Source organism: Oryzias latipes, chromosome 5 (genome assembly GCF_002234675.1).
Source record: "Oryzias latipes chromosome 5, ASM223467v1".
In the NCBI taxonomy this organism is placed as follows: domain Eukaryota; kingdom Metazoa; phylum Chordata; class Actinopteri; order Beloniformes; family Adrianichthyidae; genus Oryzias; species Oryzias latipes.
The window spans coordinates 11,734,653-11,753,333 of record NC_019863.2 but is presented as its reverse complement, the minus strand read 5'-3'; the positions used below and the strand labels follow the sequence as shown (position 1 = coordinate 11,753,333).

At 39.3% G+C, this 18,681-nt stretch overlaps 1 protein-coding gene across 1 annotated transcript; it reads right to left on the bottom strand.

Moving 5' to 3' along the window:
* Nucleotides 1-2,606: 2,606 nt before the first annotated feature.
* On the bottom strand, nt 2,607-18,350 carry LOC101164972 (protein Wnt-2b-A). Its single transcript, XM_004068776.3, has 5 exons — nt 17,838-18,350; nt 12,767-12,987; nt 10,184-10,461; nt 6,439-6,703; nt 2,607-3,722 (listed from the first exon to the last, which is right to left on the bottom strand). Exons 1-5 carry the CDS (start codon nt 17,954-17,956, stop codon nt 3,460-3,462), a joined length of 1,146 nt encoding a protein of 381 aa, XP_004068824.2. The 5' UTR covers nt 17,957-18,350; the 3' UTR covers nt 2,607-3,459.
* Nucleotides 18,351-18,681: the final 331 nt, after the last annotated feature.

The following is an 18,681-nucleotide window of genomic DNA, read 5'->3' as shown; positions in this document are numbered from 1 at the left end:
TCTGATTTGTATTTGCAGTAATTTACAGAACCCCTGACCTGACATGGGTAAAAAAAAAACATTCCCACAAAATAATATTTCGTTCCCATGAAATAATAATTCGCAGCATAAGTCATTCATAAACACGGATGGCTTGCTGCTTCCCTATGTAATATTCTAATATACAATTATCCTGTTCTATTTGAATGCACCTCAGTTACAGGGACACGTTGATTGGTCGAGATGCACTATGGGATATGTAACCTTCGGATGTAAAATAATGAGTATGTTAATAGAAGACAAGTTACCTTAGCATGTCCTGATATTTTTCATATTTTCATCGAGACAATAATAAATAGATCCTCTAGTTTGATTCTTGAATTCATGCGGGTCACAGAGACACGGAAGTGGCGGCGGAAAGCGGCTTCTGCGGGAGGACGGAGAGCGTACCGGGATGTGAATGAACCCAGACATGGTGACGGGATTACAGATGCTTTTTAAAATAAATACATCCGATCTCTAAACATCCTCCGTGTCTCCCACGTGTTGTAATGAGATAAACACAGACAGAAATGTGAAGGAATCTGCTATAAATCCAAGTGTTGTTCACATCTGTGTTTATGAATGACTTATCACGTGAATAATTGTTTCGAATTATTATTATATATTATAATAATTATTATTTTGCTGGAACAAATTTTTTATTTTTTTACACATGTCACATGTCAGGTCACGGGCCCTGTAGTAATTTACTACTTACAGTATTTTTGCTATATAAAATGTTTTATAATTTGATTGCAAATTTCATTTTTTAGTCAGACTTTTCTGTTTTTTTTATTCTGTAGTTTAGAATGAAGTGGAGGTTAATATTCAGTCGTTAAAATACAGATACATTAATTTTGATTTGATTAAAAAACTATTTTCAAGTTTCCATCCAAAATTCAAATTTATTTAGTTATAAAAACTATTTTTATACAAATATTGATTTAAAAATAAAGTTTCAAGGGCCTATATCATGCAAAATCAACTTTTTGAGCTTTTAACTGTATTTTATTATTATGTTTCTATTGTTATTTCCTCTTGAAAAATGGCCATAATGTCTTTTTTTTTAACCATTCATGCATTTCTGAGTGTTCCTCTAAAGCCTGCTGTCTGAGCACCAGCCCCTCCCAATCCATGAATCTTGCATTCATACGAATGAAGGTGAAGAACAGCCCCTTCCAGGAAGAGTCTGCACTGTCACCACCCCAAGGCTAACACAAACACACACACACTTTCTCCTTGGAGCGAGCGGCGATCGACAAATGCACAATATCTACATCCATCTTTGCATAGGTTTGGATGATGTCTGTTTTTGTGGGAGAAACACAGACACGCTGACGAGGTCAGTTCTATGTTGTCATGAAACTGGCGGCACCCACAAGGAGCAAAAGGCGGTGCCTCAGAGTTCGGGTAGGAAAATGAACTGCGAAAATATTTTAAGTAATATATTATCCTATTAATGATAGAAAAAAAAGCAAATGTAGACCATCATGAATGAAATATAACTACTTGTTCTACATTATAAACTGAAAGCAAGCTTAACAGTTAGAGATGACTTAAAGGAAAACCTCGTAAAAAATGTATGCACGTAGTTGATATTGATTTCCTGACTAAACTTGGTGAGTAATAATAATGGATTTTCTTAAAGCTAGCAAAAGTCATGTCTATACACAAACTGAAAAACATTTAGAGTGCATTATTCCGCCGCAGTTATGGTACAAAATAGCAAATCCAGAGACAGTATTTGCAAGGAAAGAAATAAAATGTTTATGTTGACTTATCATTAAAAAGTAATTAGATCATTGTAATATCAGCGACTTTTTGCATTGCCTTTTATTTTTGTTCTAACATTATTTTGTACCAGTTTGTTCTATTTAACCAAACACAGTGAGTAAAAAACTTGACTTTATTGTGGCCTTTTCTTGTGGCCAGTCTAAGGCACACCTGTGCAATAATCATGCTGTCTAATCAGCATCTTGATATGGCACACCTGTGAGGTGGGATGGATTGTCTTGGCAAAGGAGAAGTGCTCACTATCCAAGATTTAGACAGATTTGTGAACAATATTTCAGAGAACTGATAATTTTGTGTATGTGGAAAATGTTTCACATCTTTGAGTTCATACCATAAAAAATGGGAGCAATAACAAAAGTGTTGCGTTTATATTTTTGGTCAGTGTACATATGGGGGGCTAGTCTTATGGTTTAAAAAAATCTAATAACTTTTTCAGTCAAAGTTGATGCTAACAACAGAGCGCTAACTTTAGCCACGTCCGACGCTTAAGGTGTGATGGACAAATAAACCTGAGGCATTTCTCAAACTCAGTGTTTGGAGCTTGTTGTCTCATTCATTTAAATCCTTAAACCTCCCCGATTGTCTCAAAAAAAAGAAAGCCTGAAAATGTGTGTGGCCGAATTGCTAAAAGTTAGAACGTTGAGTATGTACTCCGCAGCTCTTTCTGCAATGCTTTGGCTCAGTTTGATGAAACACTTGACTAATTGTGAGTGGCTGATATGTGCACAAAGGGCTGAAGGCAGAGTTGCATAAGATTTTATGTTTGATTATAAACGCAGTCTGTCGAAGTGTGACGGGGAAAGAAACAGGCTGTGGAATTTTATTGTGAGGACAAGGCAGTATAAACTAAAGCTCCATTTGCAATGTCAGGATAAAGCCCATCAGATAAGGTCAAAGTTGGCAACAGAAACACCTTAAACAGAAAATGTAAGATTCCTTGATAATTCAAAGTGCAGTTTCATGTTTTGATCTGTTTGATAACATTACATCCTGCTGTTTATTATTATTTTTTTTGCTGATCTTTAGCAAATGTTTTAAGGTGTCAAAAAAAAAGTAAGGAAATGGAGAGGTAGAAAGAGGAAAGTTTCCCATGATGCAACAGTCAAAATCCATTCAGTCTAATACAAATAGTCAGCATTCAGTACAAAAATCCTTTAAGCAGCAGAACAAAGTTTGCACAAAGCTAACTTTTTATGTTCAGGTGTTCTCTTTCTTTTAACACTATGCATAAATCAAAATGTTTAAAATATATATAAAGTTTTTTTTCATTCAAACTCATGATTTTTGTTGTTTTATTTAACTTTTTATGTTTAAATATTGATATATTACATTGCCAAACAATAAGTTATTTTAAACAATGCATATTTTTGCTTTCTATTGGATTAAATTGTTACTTTAAAATCCCTTTTGCTTACACTCAAACGTTCTGTAAAATAAAAACACTCAATTCATTCACGAAGGCATATTATTGGTTTATACAGAATATTTGAAACCTGCTCCACAAATATATTTTTCAGCGCAGCACCGTGGGCGCACAATAAAGTTTCTGGATGAAACTTTCAAGTGTCTCTGCTCTTGAGGATGAGGCACGCATCAAAAACCAGTATTGATGAAGCCACATATCCCAGACAAGGGGAGCAGCGGTTACTGAGTCAGCCTTGCTGAGATTTGTCCAGGTCTCCTTGACAGCTTCTGCTCCGGTCGCATGCTGGGCTTGCAGATGTGGACATCCACAACATCTTCGCAAACTTTGCACTCCACGGAGCAGCACCACTTGAACTTGCAGTCACAGCTGGTGACACGTTTGACAGGCATGGTGTCGTAGCCTCGTCCGCAGCACATGACCTCACAGCCGTCCAGGCCTCTGGAGAACTTGTTGCACTCCCTTCCATCTGTGCCCAAGGTGCCTGGGGAGGCAGAAGGAGAGTAAAATGTAGCCTCATGTTTAATTATTCAGTTTGACCCCAGTTTAATTCCTTTTTTGAACTCATTTTCCTGGACTGTAAGGTTCCTAAAAGTGTCAAGCTACGTTCACACCACCCTCAGCAACATAGTCAAGTGACCATTTCCAATAAAAAGTCTACGTAAACGAACGTTTTCGACTACCACCTTTTAACTCTCACATTCACAGGTCGCAACACAAGTTTCTACGACTGTTTCGGGCTCTATGTACAAAACCCATGTCCATTGAACGTATGTTTAAAATTAAACCAAGTCGAACTTTGACCAATCAGGGACTCGATTTGATAGTTACGAATGAATGGAGTCCCTTTTAGTTCATAGAAGTGCAAACCATTTGAAAATGGATCATGGAGGAAAAATTAATAATTGTGATTTGTGCCTGGATGGAAATATACAGCATCCAGTCTTTTGTTTATCGGAATAGAGCTGTGAAAGAAAACGTCTGTAGCAAGATCTACACCACTTGGACATTTCACATCAAGCCTCATTCAAGTATAGACATAGGCTACTAAACAGAAGAAAAAGAAAAAAGAAGAAGAGACTCCTCTCTGCTTGTCCAGTGTGAACACCATGGGCTAACACAAGTCACATGCCCGGTGTGAACATCCCATCAGAGGGTTGAGCCTATTATTGATCAGACAGCGGTGATGTACCGTCCTCTTCTTAGGTCAGCCATGATCATTATCAGTCTAACCTTTTGAGAGCCTATATCATGCACAATCCAGTTATTTGAATTTGTAAGTGTATTAAAATGTTCATTCTTCAAAAAAATAAACAACCCCAATGGGATATTTTGATCCATTCACGCATTTCTGAGCATTTAAAAAAAAAAAAATGCGCTTTGAGCATCAGCCCCTTCCAATCCACAAAAGCCAGCAGGTTCTCACTAGCCGATGTAGATAAGTGAAGAACGGCCCCTACCAGGACCACGCCCAGGCTAACACACGCCCACTTTCTCCACGGAGCTAGTGGTGATCTGCAAAAAACGCTTTACTTTTATATACCCAATATGCACATCCATTTTTGCAAAAGTTTAACTGTTATTTGCTTTTTTGGGCGAAACATAGACACGCTGCCACTGCCAACTCTAGGATGATGTCATGAAATGGGCGGCGTTCACATGGATTGAAAGGCGATGCCTCATAGATCGAGTCGTCTTACTTCAGGGTAGGAAAATGAGATACTCATATTTCATCAAAAAATTGTTCTTCAGTGTGCCAAAGGTAACATATTATCATACATATAGATATAGTTTACTCTGAAAGGCCCTTTCATCACTGAAAAACTCCAAAGATGAGATACAGAATCAATGGCTTGAGCTGGATGTTGAATGGCAATTTGGGAAAAATACAGCTAAAGTATTTATTTTCCAATTTTATTCTAACAAAACAAAACAAAAAACACCAAAACTCAATTGTATAAGGTAAGGTGTAAAACTCTGAGCCTCAAGTTAAATACCGAGTGTAATAACTGTGCAACCTCACCTCTGAAGCAAAGAGAAAAGGTTAGGAAGAGACAATTCCCTAAGGCTTGAGGTTAAGTGGTGTTTAATACTGACCAGAGGAAGGACTGGAAAAATAAGCCTTTAGGCTGCAAATTCCCAAACAATGAAAATTACTGGTGAGCATGCAGGGCCATGAGCTGTCCTGAGGAGTCCTTCTCAAGAAGGAAAGACGGCCTTTCCTTCAAATGAACACACTCTCATTAGCCCTCAGTGGTCAAAGTGCAACTAAGCTGAGAGCAGGGAGGAGCAGAACGAGTGGAGTCAGTGCCATCCTCTGTGCTGCACATGCCATCTCTCCTAACCTATTAACAGTGAGTCCCTTCACGCTCCGCTGAGGAGCTGGATTGAAGGCAGAGACAGAACAGGGCAAGGCAAAATAAACACCAGGAATCGAGGCAGACGTCAGAGGTCAAATGATTGAACTGCAGGCTGTGAAGGCATTAAAGCCTTCAATGGGTAGATTCTTTTGGTACTGGAGACCCAACCAGTGGTTTTTATAAAAAATTTTCAGGTTGATTGTGCCCATTTCCAATCATTTCGTAACCTAAGTTTTTAAGTCAGTTCTTGGGCTCTACATACAAAACACGCATAGGCATTGAACATGCATTAACCAGGTCAAACTTTGACCCATCAGGAACTCCGATTTGGTAGTGACGTGTGGATGGCATCCTTTTTAATTCACAGAAGAACCAATCGTTTGAACGTTAATCACAGAGGAGAAATTAATCATTGTGGTTTGTGTCCAGCCAGAATTCTATGACATCAAGCCTATCATTTGTTGGAATACAGCTTTAAAAGAAAAAGCCTGGAGAAAGATTTGCGAGATTTACACCACTTCAACATTTCGCACCAAGCCTCTTCCACCTGTAGGTGACGGACATCCGCTAGTATCGCATAGCAACACCCAGTGTGAACGCCATGTGCTAAATGATGTTGAACGCGCATCACATGCCCGATGTATACGTAGCATAAATGAGTTTGGGGTCAAAAATCCAGTACTTCCATGTTGTTTGGGAAATGAGTACCACTCAGAAAAAACAAAGGAACTAAAACAGCGTAGCAGAAACTTATTTCTCTGTAAAGTCAAAAAACTAGAGTCCTCAGCTTGTTTTTTAGTCTCTGCTGGAAAAGCCAAAAGCATTTATCGAGTCACTCACCTGTCTTTGAGTCCTTAATACAGTAATCAGGGGAGCTCTCAACATAGACTAATTCATTCTTGGTGCTTCCTTTGAAGTCCTTGTCGGCCACCATAAAGCCAGTCCCGTCCTGGTTCATCGTCACCTCGATGGCATTGTTATACTTCTTGTGAAGATAGTCTCCGGTCAGCCTGAAGTCAGACATAGCCAGCCAACAGGTTCTCAGAGAACAGGAACCACTGACCCCGTGACACTTGCACTTCAGCTTCATAAAGCGCTTCACTGCCTAGAGCAGAGGTCAGAGGTGACAGGGTGTTAAGCCTATGATGCTGTCTGTGGTCTGGTGTAGGTGTGATCAGCCCTACTTACACCTTCTTCAGTGTGTTTGGAATTTACTCTGAAACTTATAAATAAAAATCTTTAGATTTAAATTTGTTGCCTTTCCTGAAGCTTTCTGTTCCATCAAGATAAAATATTATCAGCTTTTCTGAATGAAGCTATAAATAATAACAAGTGCGGCACATTCTAGACTAACACTTTGTCAAGGACGTTTATGATATGTTGTCAATTGATATAATATTCAAAATGAAAAGATGTGCATTATAAAGGTTTTTAATGCTAGCTCACTGCTCTTAGCATCCAATCCCTGCATGGGAAACATTGAAGGTATTTCTGAAGATGAATGGCATATTATAACTGCGCTGGTTGTTAGGCCATTTAGCTAGCTTCTTAAATTTCACGTTCTAACCGTTGGGGTCTACAAGTGAGTTAATCCTTTTATTTTTACATTTTTATGAGAAACTTTATTCAGTCTCACATTCACCGATAAAGCAAAGCAATATGACCACTTTGTAAACATTGGGTTCATCCGTCAATACCTCACTGGTCTGTAGTTGTTAACAACAGTTGTGGGGTGGAACTCCCTGAGAATTTGGAGGCCAAGTCAATACTTTAACCCTTGTGCTATCCTAAGCACTTTAACATTGGGAGTTGGGTCTTCTAGACCCACTAGACAGTGCGCTCAACCTTTTTTCTTCAATGATTTGTGATCTTCACTGGTGTCCATTAATTACATGAAATCTTTCCTCCTTACGTCAATGTAAGGGTGGGGTCATCTAAGATAGCACAAGGTTTATACTCACTGGTGTGTCCTCAAACCACACCCTATCCACTTTTGTTTTATGGTGGGGAGCATTTGCATGATAAAAATTGGTCAATGCCCTTGCCAAAATTTCGTTACTACAGAACGTGTTCATGGTTTGCAAACATTTGCTTGTAATGTCCACATGGGTGGACACAAAATTTTCCAGCAAAACAATCTTCACTCTACTTTGTTTGGGTTTCCTTCATCACTTAGTGTCATTTGGTGTCACGAATTAGTCAGATATGTGAAATGCACCGGAATCTTCACGATCCACACATTGTGAAGCTCTATCTCTTCTAAGGTCTTTCTGCCAGAATCAGCACTGACTTTGACCTTCAGGAGTTGGTTTTCATTGTTAGGAGCATCCGGGTAGGTTTTTGCTCTCCACATGCATAACAGTGGAGCCGATTATTAAAACAATCATGCATTTTGTGATGCAAGCACCTTAGGGTCCCCTTTTTCACAAAAGCACGTCAGCCATGAGAAAAATCTAAGATTACAGTCATGAAGAAAATTAGATAATTAAATTAGGTCATTAAATAATCGCAAAAATACAAATAAATAAATTAGATCATCAAATAATCAGCTCCATCTTAAAAAATATTCATATACTAATGTCCAATCTTATTTTGAAAAAAAAATCATTAAAAAAAGAAAGTGATTTAATCAAAATCAGTCCAAAACATTACTAATATCCTACTCATAGAAAAAAAGATCTGAAAAAAAATTCATGTTTTTTTAATGGAGGTCAAAGTTTGGACCTTCTGCCTCCTATTAGCTATTTTTGCTTCTTTGGTTGAAATCGCATCATTGATACACCCTTTTGTGGCATTTATCAGTCCCTTAAATGTGTCTTAAGTGTCCATACTTAAACATAAGCAGAAATTACATTCTTTTGAAATTACATTTCATAGAACATTTTAAATAGGCTTAAATAATCATTTTAATGTCAAGTTATATCACTTGGATAACTCAGTGATATTTTTGTAACTACTGAGTGTATGGCCGCCATCTTAACAAACGGCCGTCATATTGGATTTTTCTTACGGTAAACGTGCTTGTGGCGCTTGTACCACAAAATGTGTCTGAAAAATCAACCCAGCCAGCTCCGCCATAAGTGGTCACCTATGACCCTGCCACTGTTTCTCCTCTTTTCATTGGTTAGGTAGCTTTTGATAAACACTGACGGCTGCAAACGTGTAACTTGGTTGATTAGCCTCTAAATTTTTATTTTACTCCTATTATATTTTAGTTTCAACACATCATTTTTAGGGACAAAATCCTACATCGCTGCCTAATCAACCTCACTCACAAACAAGTCTCCCAATGAGGAGATAATTAGCATAATTACCCTTATCTATCAGTGGTCATACTGACATGCCTGGTCAGTGTGAAAACACCAGCTTTGCACCAAACATTGTCAGCCTCCATTTTTCAGGTGTTGACAGTTTGAATGGAAAGCCGACACAACAGCTTTAGGTGAATCTAATTACAAAAACTGGCTATCGCAGGAGGAGAATTTAATCCAATAAATAGTGTTCTTTGGGTTGAACTTATTGGTACCTTAAAAGGAATGATACATCATGATTCAAGATACTCAGATTGGCATTGATAGTACAGTATATATAGGAGAAATGGGGTGTAACAGCTCAAATTCAAGTGAAGACTTCCCACTTTCTAAAAGAAATCCCCAAATCAGAATTTTTGTTGTGAATTGGTCCTACTACTATTGTAAGGGTATTAACGGTCCTATATCATAAAAAATTAACTTTTTTGTCCTTTTTAAATGTGTTATAATGTTAATTCCTCACAGAAACCAATCCCAAAGCGGTATTTTGCTCCATTTAGGCATCTCTGAGCATTCCTCTCTGACCATTACCCAATAATGATCAGGTCCAAGCGTTCATGGGTATTAACGTGGGGGAACAGCCCCTTCCAGGAAGAGTCTGTGCTGCCAGCACTGCCCCCAGGCTAACACACACACACTTTTTCCACGGAACTAGCGGTGATCAGCAAAAACGCTTTATTTTTGCACATCCTTCTGTGCAAAAGTTTGGATTTCGTTTGTTTTTCATGGGGGAAATGCAGACTCGCCGCACAGGCCGGCTCTAGGTTGAAGTCATGAAATGGGTGGCACCCACAAGAAGTAGAAGCCGGAGCCTCAAAGATCGAGTTGTCTACTGCAGAGTAGGAAACTCACTAAATTAACTCATACTTCATTAATAAAAGCATGATAAAGGCCCTTTAATCAATAAAAATGTTAATCCTTTCTCCGATCATCCAGTGTAATTTGGTATCAGCATCTCTGGTACCAGGTCCTTTCAGACCACTTGAAATTTACTTTGCTGTTTGATGATACACTTGCAGATATTGAGATGTTACACTTGTAGAGTTTAAGCAATGGTCCAACATGAGGGATTGACAGGGAAATATTTGTCAAATGTACATTTACATATCCTACGTGAATGTATGATTTAAAGTAAATTTAGGCTTTTTTAGAGGTATGTAATTCTTGTTCTTACGAACTGAACAGTGTTAAGATACATGTACACCAGACCAATAGAACAGTTTGTTAAATGATGGAGCTAAAGCTCTAACAATGACATTAATGCTGCTGCTTACCATTCGACCACATCGATTGTTATGCAGGTTCATGAGAGCGCGAGCGTCTTTCACCATCTTTTCTCTTGCATCCACGAAGGCCTTAGCAAATTTTATGCCAAAGTTGATGTTGTCACTGCAGCCACCCCATTCAAATTCGCCATTGTTGTCACTTCCAAGCCCTCTCTTGTGACTGTCGCAGCTGCAGATCTTGAGCTCCCCCTGACTGCAGGCTCTGGTGATAGCATAGACCACTCCAGCCGAGGAGATGGCGTACACAAATGCTGCCTCTTGACTGCCTGTGTGGGAAAGAATAGAGGGTTTCAAAGTTTCTATTGCCGTTTAAACTAAATAGAGGCAACATGGTTGGTATTAGAAGGGTTCTCACAACCACGGCTGCTGTGATGGAGTAAAAACAGTTGTCTTTTGTCTGAATTTGTTAACCTCGAAGCCTTCTTTTTTTACCAACACTGTTTTCCCCAGACTTCATCTGCAAACTACTTGGTACAGAAGATTCAAAAGGATGAAGAGTAAGGAAATAAACCCATTTGCAGAATATGACTCAACTCAACTTTGGCTGTAGAAACAACACAACAGACATGACGCAACTCCATAGTTGAACAACAAGAATTGCAATTTCAGCTGTGTCACACGCAAAGCATGTAAACATGTAATTTTGGACAACACAAAATTCATGATTTGGCTTCTACAAAGTTAACCCTTTAACACCGTAGCTGTCCCTGATGACAGGAAATAACACAGGCTCTTTGAAAGACCCACCCGCTTCAATGAAAACCATGTTTTGGGTGTTTTTAACCATACCTTGTAGGATTTTTCTGATAATGGAGGACGTATAAAAAGAAAATTCAGCTCAAATTTGCATTTCTGAATATTTCTTCATTCAAATTGTTGTGAATCGGGACCAGATGAAAAAATGCAGTTGGAAAAAGCTTATGGCTGTTGCATTAAAGCTACAATTGGCAAGCTATAAGCTCCCTGCTTCCCTCCATTCTGAAGCATCCATTTCTAGACGACTTGACCCATGTACGTCCTCGATTTCCTCATCTGAGCTGGTATCTGGTTCCTAACTGCACGGCTGGATAGCTCCAATATTGCTCACCGTTTCTGTCGCACATGTAATGTTATGTTTAGGGTGTGAAGGGCTGTAAGCTAGCGGGAGAGAGTTTCAACAAAGGGATGATGGGAAGTGGGGAAAAGCTTACACTGTGCCAATGGTCTCGCCCACAACTCAGAATTTCTAATGAAGTACTGCCACTCTGCAGAAACTATGTCCAAGTAAACGACACAAGTATTTTATTTTGTCTATAAACAGCATAATTAAAATTAAAATACCACTAGGAATGCTTTGAAAATAGAACCAGAGATGAATGTAGTGGGACTTGAACTACCGTTTGACTGTTTACAGAAATAGTGTAATTCCAAAGGATTCTAAATCTGAGAAAAGTATTTTTACGCCAACAGTTTATGTTAGTGAAGCTTTCTTAGCATCAGATTGTGTAAACACTGTACTATTGTAAAGTGTTGCGTATCAGTATAAACCTGCTTTTGTCCGCCCCAGAATTTGTCTGAGTTACGTCATTTATGTACACAGTCAAAGAGTTATGGTAACCCAAAGAACGTCTGGTTAAGGAAGATCACTTCATTAAGTTCAGTTCTGTTCTGTTGGTGTTTTTGAAACAATTCTCTTTCAACTAAAAACAATCTAATTATCACTTTGGTTTCAATGTTGTGATCGCAAAGAATTGAGGGATAGGATCCCCTCTCTCCTTTCAAAATGGAAGGTCCGATTTCTGCCATAAGAGCTAATACAGGAAGTACTGGATCTTGTTTGCTTTTAATTAGCTGAATTTAACCCTTGTACTATCTTGTGGGATCAAAATGACCCCACCCTTACATTGACGTGTTCTCCCTACCATGACAAAGGTGGATAAAGGTGGAAAGATTTCATGTAATCCATGGACACCAGTGAAAATCACAAATCATTGAAGAAAAAAGGTTCAGAGCACTGTCTAGTGGGTCTAGATGACCCAACTCCCAATGTTAACGTGCCTTGGCTAGCACAAGGGTTAAATGAGGCACTCGCCCACTTCTTAGTCATTTTTGTCAGTAAGGATCCTTCCTTTCCATAGAGGGACATTCGGACCGATCCTGTGTCTCCATTTCAAACAGGCTTTGCTCTGACTGTCCCACCCTCCTCCTGCTTTTGCTTCTCACACAATGAGGCAGAACACAGGCGATAAGTCAGGGAGTGAAGCTTTGTCTGGCCGCCAGAATCATCTACCCAAATATTTACATCTCCTTTCACTGTTTATACATCACCATTTTGGATGTCTCATCTGCTACTTGTTTTCAGAGAACATCCACTTTCCCAATCTTCCTTCATTCCAGAGAAGGTAAAATAACCCTCAGCGCTTTTGTTCTGTTTGTATTCCACGGTAAAGTTGATTTAATAAGACACCTATTAATTCTCTGCTTATCTGGTCACTGAGAAGACATTTAAGAGGATGATTAACTCAGCTGTCACCAACATAAACAATCACTGGAGTTCACCAAAAATTCCCAGCAGTGTATGTGCTGACTTACTGCGCAGGATGACCCTGCCAAACACAGTGTGGTCCCGGTCCATCGTGCTGCAGTTCCAGCGCTGCTGCCTGAACTGGTGCTGGCACTCTTTGATCCACTCTTTGGCTCCATCGCTGATGGACTGCATCAGATCTGGGTGCTTCTGGCAGAGCTGCCTCTGCTTGTTCACCAAACCGGGAATGTTGTCACAAATCACTCTGGCGCCCAGAGCGCCGATGTACCTGCAGACACACAACCAGCACACCCAGCGTTAAGAACGAGTTCAAAGGACATTGTCATGCTTTTGGAATGTTTGGTCTGGGTTTAGGTGTATCCCGTCTTCTGTGAATTTGTTGCAAAGGTTGTCAATCAAGCTTGTTTTGTTTTTACAGAAATATTGTTATCTTTTGTTCAGATTTTTTTAAATATAACACTGAATAATGTTGCAAAAAATAAAATCCTGTTTTGTGTCAAGAAACATTTTTCTCAACATACATAACTCTAATGCATGCACTGCAGTTCCCAGCATGGCACTTTCCGTGCTTATCAGCTGGTTTACTTTCAAAGAAGTCACTGTTTCTGATGCATTTCCAAAGGACTGTGGCACCGCGTTGTTTGAACTACCTCCATATGCATATGGGACATGTGGCTCCAAATAGCTGTAGAAATGAATGGAAAAAATTCACAAAAGTTTTTTACATGTTTATCCAGGCAAACAGCCTAAATTGTATGCCAACTTTTTTCATTAAAGCCCTGGTCACAACTGCCCTTGTGGGTGGATAGGTGCTATGTGGGGGCAAAAAATGGCCAAACCTGTATGGGGCACGAAACCGCCCCAATTCCTGCAGACCGAGCAAGAACTTGTTAGTGCTGTTCACGAAAGGAGTGTGCGCTTCTTTGCAATGTGTGTGTGAAACTTACATTAGCCTTATGAATACTTTAAGACACACATACAACACACACGACCACGGTATGTTCTACGTTTGGGACGTCTCTTGAGGTGGCCACACGCACCTCAAGGAAACTGCAAGACACACCTGCGCTCCCCTTACAATGCAGCCGCTCCACGGGCCTTGACAACCCAAAAGTGCTTTAGGATAGATGGTTCGGCTATTTCTCTCTTCTAAAATCCAATTATCTTGTTTTGTTGACATTTTGGATAGGATAATTGGTCAAACATTACTATGTGCACCTGTCAATCACTAGCACAATTCAGGAGCAGCATTAGTCACATCTCACACACAGAGGGTGCTGCAGGTTTTTGGGTTGTCCGGGTCCGTGGAGGGTTGTAAAATAAGCGCCCACATCTCAAAGAGAGCACAGTGTGTCTTACAGTTTCCTTGTGTCTCGTGTGGCCACATCAAATGACGTCATGAAGAAAGAACATCCCGTACCATGATTGAGTGTGTGGTATGTTTATTGTGAAGTGTTTTTAAGTCACTTTATTGTCTACAATCTGACAATTTTCTGCAGGGCACGAAGCAGAATTAACAATTATCCCCCGCAGACAGCCGATATTCACCCGTAAGAGCTGTTGTAATTAAAGCTTTAGTTTAGTCTGAACAGAAAGAGTAAATGTTGGGCTATGATTTATCTGTGAATGGTTCTTGTCAAGCTTTTATTAACCCAAATCTTGGTTGAGTTTAAAGCTAGCAATCTTATTTATTCTCAGGTATTGGACATGATCTTCAGCATTTTTAGACCTCCTTTGTATTGTGCTGATTTTTTTCAGCTCGGAGGAGATCCAGGGCTCGTTTTAGAAGTAACGCCAGTAAAAAGGTGGGTGGAGCATCCAACCATGCCTGTGGCCTGTATGCATGGTTAAAAGTTGAAAATTGTTTAAAGACGTGTAATTTTGTGATAATCTGATATGTCAACATTAGATTCAAGTTCTGATTTCAACATTTTCAGTGACTTTATTAGGAAGGACATGTTTTACACCAGTTTGAAGCAGGTGAGATGTGCTTTTGTCCAACTGAAATGGCACCGCGTGGAATGTTTTCTGAAAATACTAATGTATTGTATTGTACAAAATACTTATGTATTGAATTTGGGGGCTGGGAAGTGGCATGGAAGTTAGAAACCTGTCCAACCTGGACCCCGGTTCAAAGCCCAGCTAAATGTTTCTTCAGTTAAGTCTCCCCCATATATTATTGAGGTTTCTCCAGACACTACAGCTTCCTCCCAGACTCCAAAGTCAGGGGTTAGTTGACTGGTGATTCCATATTATCCTGTAATTTTGAGTGTGTTTAGCCCTGTGATGGGCTGGCAAACTGTCCAGAGTGTCTTCTCCCTAAAATGAGTGGGATAGGCTCAAGCAACCTCAGTGACCTGCAGAGAACAAAGCAGGTATAAAAGATGGATGGATGCTTTTCTATCATCGGTAAGATTCTATCTCAAGTCCAGTTTATTCATAAACAAGAACTTTAATACACAAAGAAATGGAATTTAATGCAAATTTAAAGAAATGCAAACCCCTTGATGGGCTTTTTTTGCAGTTGCCATTATGCAAAGAGAGGAGTCGCAGACCTTTTTGTAAAGCTAAATGCAAAAAAAAAAAAGTTTTTTTTTTGTTTCAGCAGCATTTCAATGCTACATCAGAAGATAAAACATACCATTAAAAACAATCCTAACAATTATAGTATGGATAAAATTAAAGTTAATTTGGACTATGACAATCAGAAAGGAATGTAATCATTTAGATAATGTTTTTTTTTATTTTTTTTAACAACGATTATTTGCTTTCTTTAAATTACTCCTTTGGAGAACTTTCCTTGTAAGCTAAGCTGTATGACAATAAACAGAGCTGGACTCAGTTGAATTAAAGTTCCACTTCAATCGTCTTTTCACGTATTGTAAAAGCGTTTTCAATTTAGGCAAAATTTTAAAATCAGTGTTGGTTTCTGGAACATTAATTCTGCAGAGCTTCAAGATCAGCAATTCACCACTGATTTGCTGCAGTGTAAGCCTGTCCACATCTCCCATCATCCTTTTGCTAACACTCTCTCCAAATAGCTTCACCAACTCAAACTAACATGACCGGTGCAACAAAAACAGTGATCAATATGGAGCTGTCCAGTCGTACAGTTTTGAGCCAGATGTCAGCTCAGACAAGATACAAAGACATATTTGGATCTATTTTTCTGCAAGTGGATGCATCAGAACAGAGCAGAGCAGGGAGCTTGTGGCCCACAGATTGGACATTTTACAACGACTATCTTTTTTAACAGGCATTTTTTCGTCTGCTCCTGACTCACAACTATTTGAATACTCCGAAATTTAATTTTAAGCCTGCCATTTCTTTTCTATATGTCCTCCACCATAAGAGAAATGCTACAAGAACATGTTCAAACACCAAAAACACATTTTCATTGGAGTGGGTCTGTAACCCTTGTGCTATCCTAGGCACTTTACCATTGGGAGTTGGGTCATCTAGACCCACTAGATAGTGCTCTGAACCATTTTTCTTCAATGATTTGTGATCCTCACTGGTGTCCATGGATTACATGAAATCTTTCCACCTTTATCCACCTTTGTCATGGTAGGGAGAACACGTCAATGTAAGGGTGGGGTCTTCTAAGATAGCACAAGGGTTAAGTCTGACACATTTTTAAAGATTCGTGCATTTCTATTGAATTATAACTCCAACAAAATCTAAGGAGCCAACTCTAGGTACCCTTTGTACATGCAGTCGTTTTTGCATTTTAGTTCATCTCATGCCTGTAGAACTTGGTCAAATTGATCTTTTTATTTTATTTTACGAATCATGTTTTTGAACGAAACACATGCTTCAAAGGTTCATTGGTTACTCTAAATTCTCCTTGGATGTGAATGTTAGAGTGCATGGGTGTGTGATTGCGGTCCTGCGATAGACTGGCGACCTGTCCAGGGTGTTTCCTGCCTTCACTCACAAGTGACCAGGATAGGCTCCGGCATCTCCATGACCCCGAAAGGGACAAAACGGGCTTAGAAGATGAAATCATGATTGTTTTGTTTTAATACCAAGTTGTAGGACTATTTCAACCAGAGACATTTTCTTGAAAAATGTTTTTTTCTGTTTAGGTCTAAAACATTCAGAAAAGTTGATACTCCTAAGTGGTTGTATCACTTGTGAAGATTGTGGGGGGGGGGGTTATCTTATGCAGACAGAATGACTCCCTTTATTCTCATTCTGAACTCTTTTGTTCAGATCTCACTCTTGCCCCTAATCACAGCCACGTTTCTGTCTCCTGGCCACAGAGACAGAAACAACCATAACAGACAGTTTCCACTCCTGTTATGGCCGTCTCTGCGTAGTTCGAACCGCGACTATCTGCTTGAGCAGTAAAGCAGAACAGAGGCACTGCTTGTGTTTATGGTGGGTTGTAGGCCTACATACCAGCAGTGACAAAAAGACCCCTGACTGTCGCCAAGAGGACACAGAGGAGTGGATCCTGAGTAGCAAGGCACTCATCTAAATTATCACAGTGGTTAAAAATAGGCTAGGAGATCTGAATGTAAAGCTCTTTGTCCATCAAATTGAAACCTACAGTATATTTACTTCTGACAGCAACAGTGTGGATGACACATGCTTTTGTCTGTCATGAAATACTTGGAATGTCTTAGAAGAAGGAAAAAAAGAATTAAAATATTGTCTCAACTTAATGAAAAGGGAATCAAAAATATGGAAGATTGCTATTTTTAGTTAAAATCAAATGGAAAAAAATGAAGTATCTCCTTCATGCACCAATGCCTGCACCTGCTGCTCAATCCATTCAAAAATTATAGATGAGGGAATTCCCCAGGACCTCATCAGGAGCTGTGCTGTACATCTCACTTTTTTTTGGAGAAAACTAACATAAACACACATTTTTCCAACATAGAGAAGATTAAAGTGACCGTTTAAGGATTTAATTACAATTTACGGTAGTCGACTTTGATTGGAAGGAAATTAAATACTAAGCATCAGAGAAAAACAAACAAATTTGAAATGCTAATTTGTCATTTTTTATGCATTTGCTGAAATTTTCCTCAATTGCTGCATCCATGTAACTCATCTTGTTCCAAAAGTTAATGTTCTAAACATTTTAATGCTGATAAATAACTAACTCACCACCAAGATGAATCCACTTTCGGCGTGAAAATAAGTAAGAACAGAATGAAGATGCTTTTTGAGTGACCATTTGTGATCCCCATAGCACCGCTGCTGTCTGAAGACTCCCCAGATTTCATCAGTTTGCTTGCGTTTTCTCCTCTCGCGTTTTGCCAAAAGACTCAAGGTCAGGTGTGGAAGTCCACGGCGCCTTCCCGCCGTCCATCATCAGGAATCAAACTGAACTTCACCCAGAGGTACGGCTCTCCAGCTCCATCAGTTCTTTTCAGTTCAAATCCACTCCTCTTGAACAACAATCACCACCGTGGGCGGCTGTCATTACGCGTCATTTACGCGCTCCCGGTGCGCCGGTGTGCGCTCTTAGTCTTACTGTTGACCGTCTGGGATAAAACTTGGACTCACTGCAAAAAGAAAACAGAAAAAAATCCCAAAAGATAATCTAGTAAAAGAAATCCAATGCAAAGTGTGGTGAAAGGAGTTTTCCGCGCGCGGGGACAGATCCTGCTCACCTTTCCTCCCACAGACGGGAATAAAGATGCGTATCGCTCCAGTGCGTCATCTGTCAGCCACCCCTTCCACAAGCTCTTGGAAAAATAATGCTATTTGCGCCTAAATAAAAGCATTTTTAGTCCTGTTGTTTAAGAATATGTCCAAAATAAACTAACCAGAACATAAACAGATAACCCTGCAAGAAGTATTCCACAGATTTTACATCCTGACACTGAGCAAATCTGGCAAACCTATCTTATGATTAAAATCCAGAAATTTTAAATATTTACTTATTCACCTTTTTCCTGTAACATCAGTGTTTACTTTTATGAGGCTAAAAACTTGAAGTATGAAC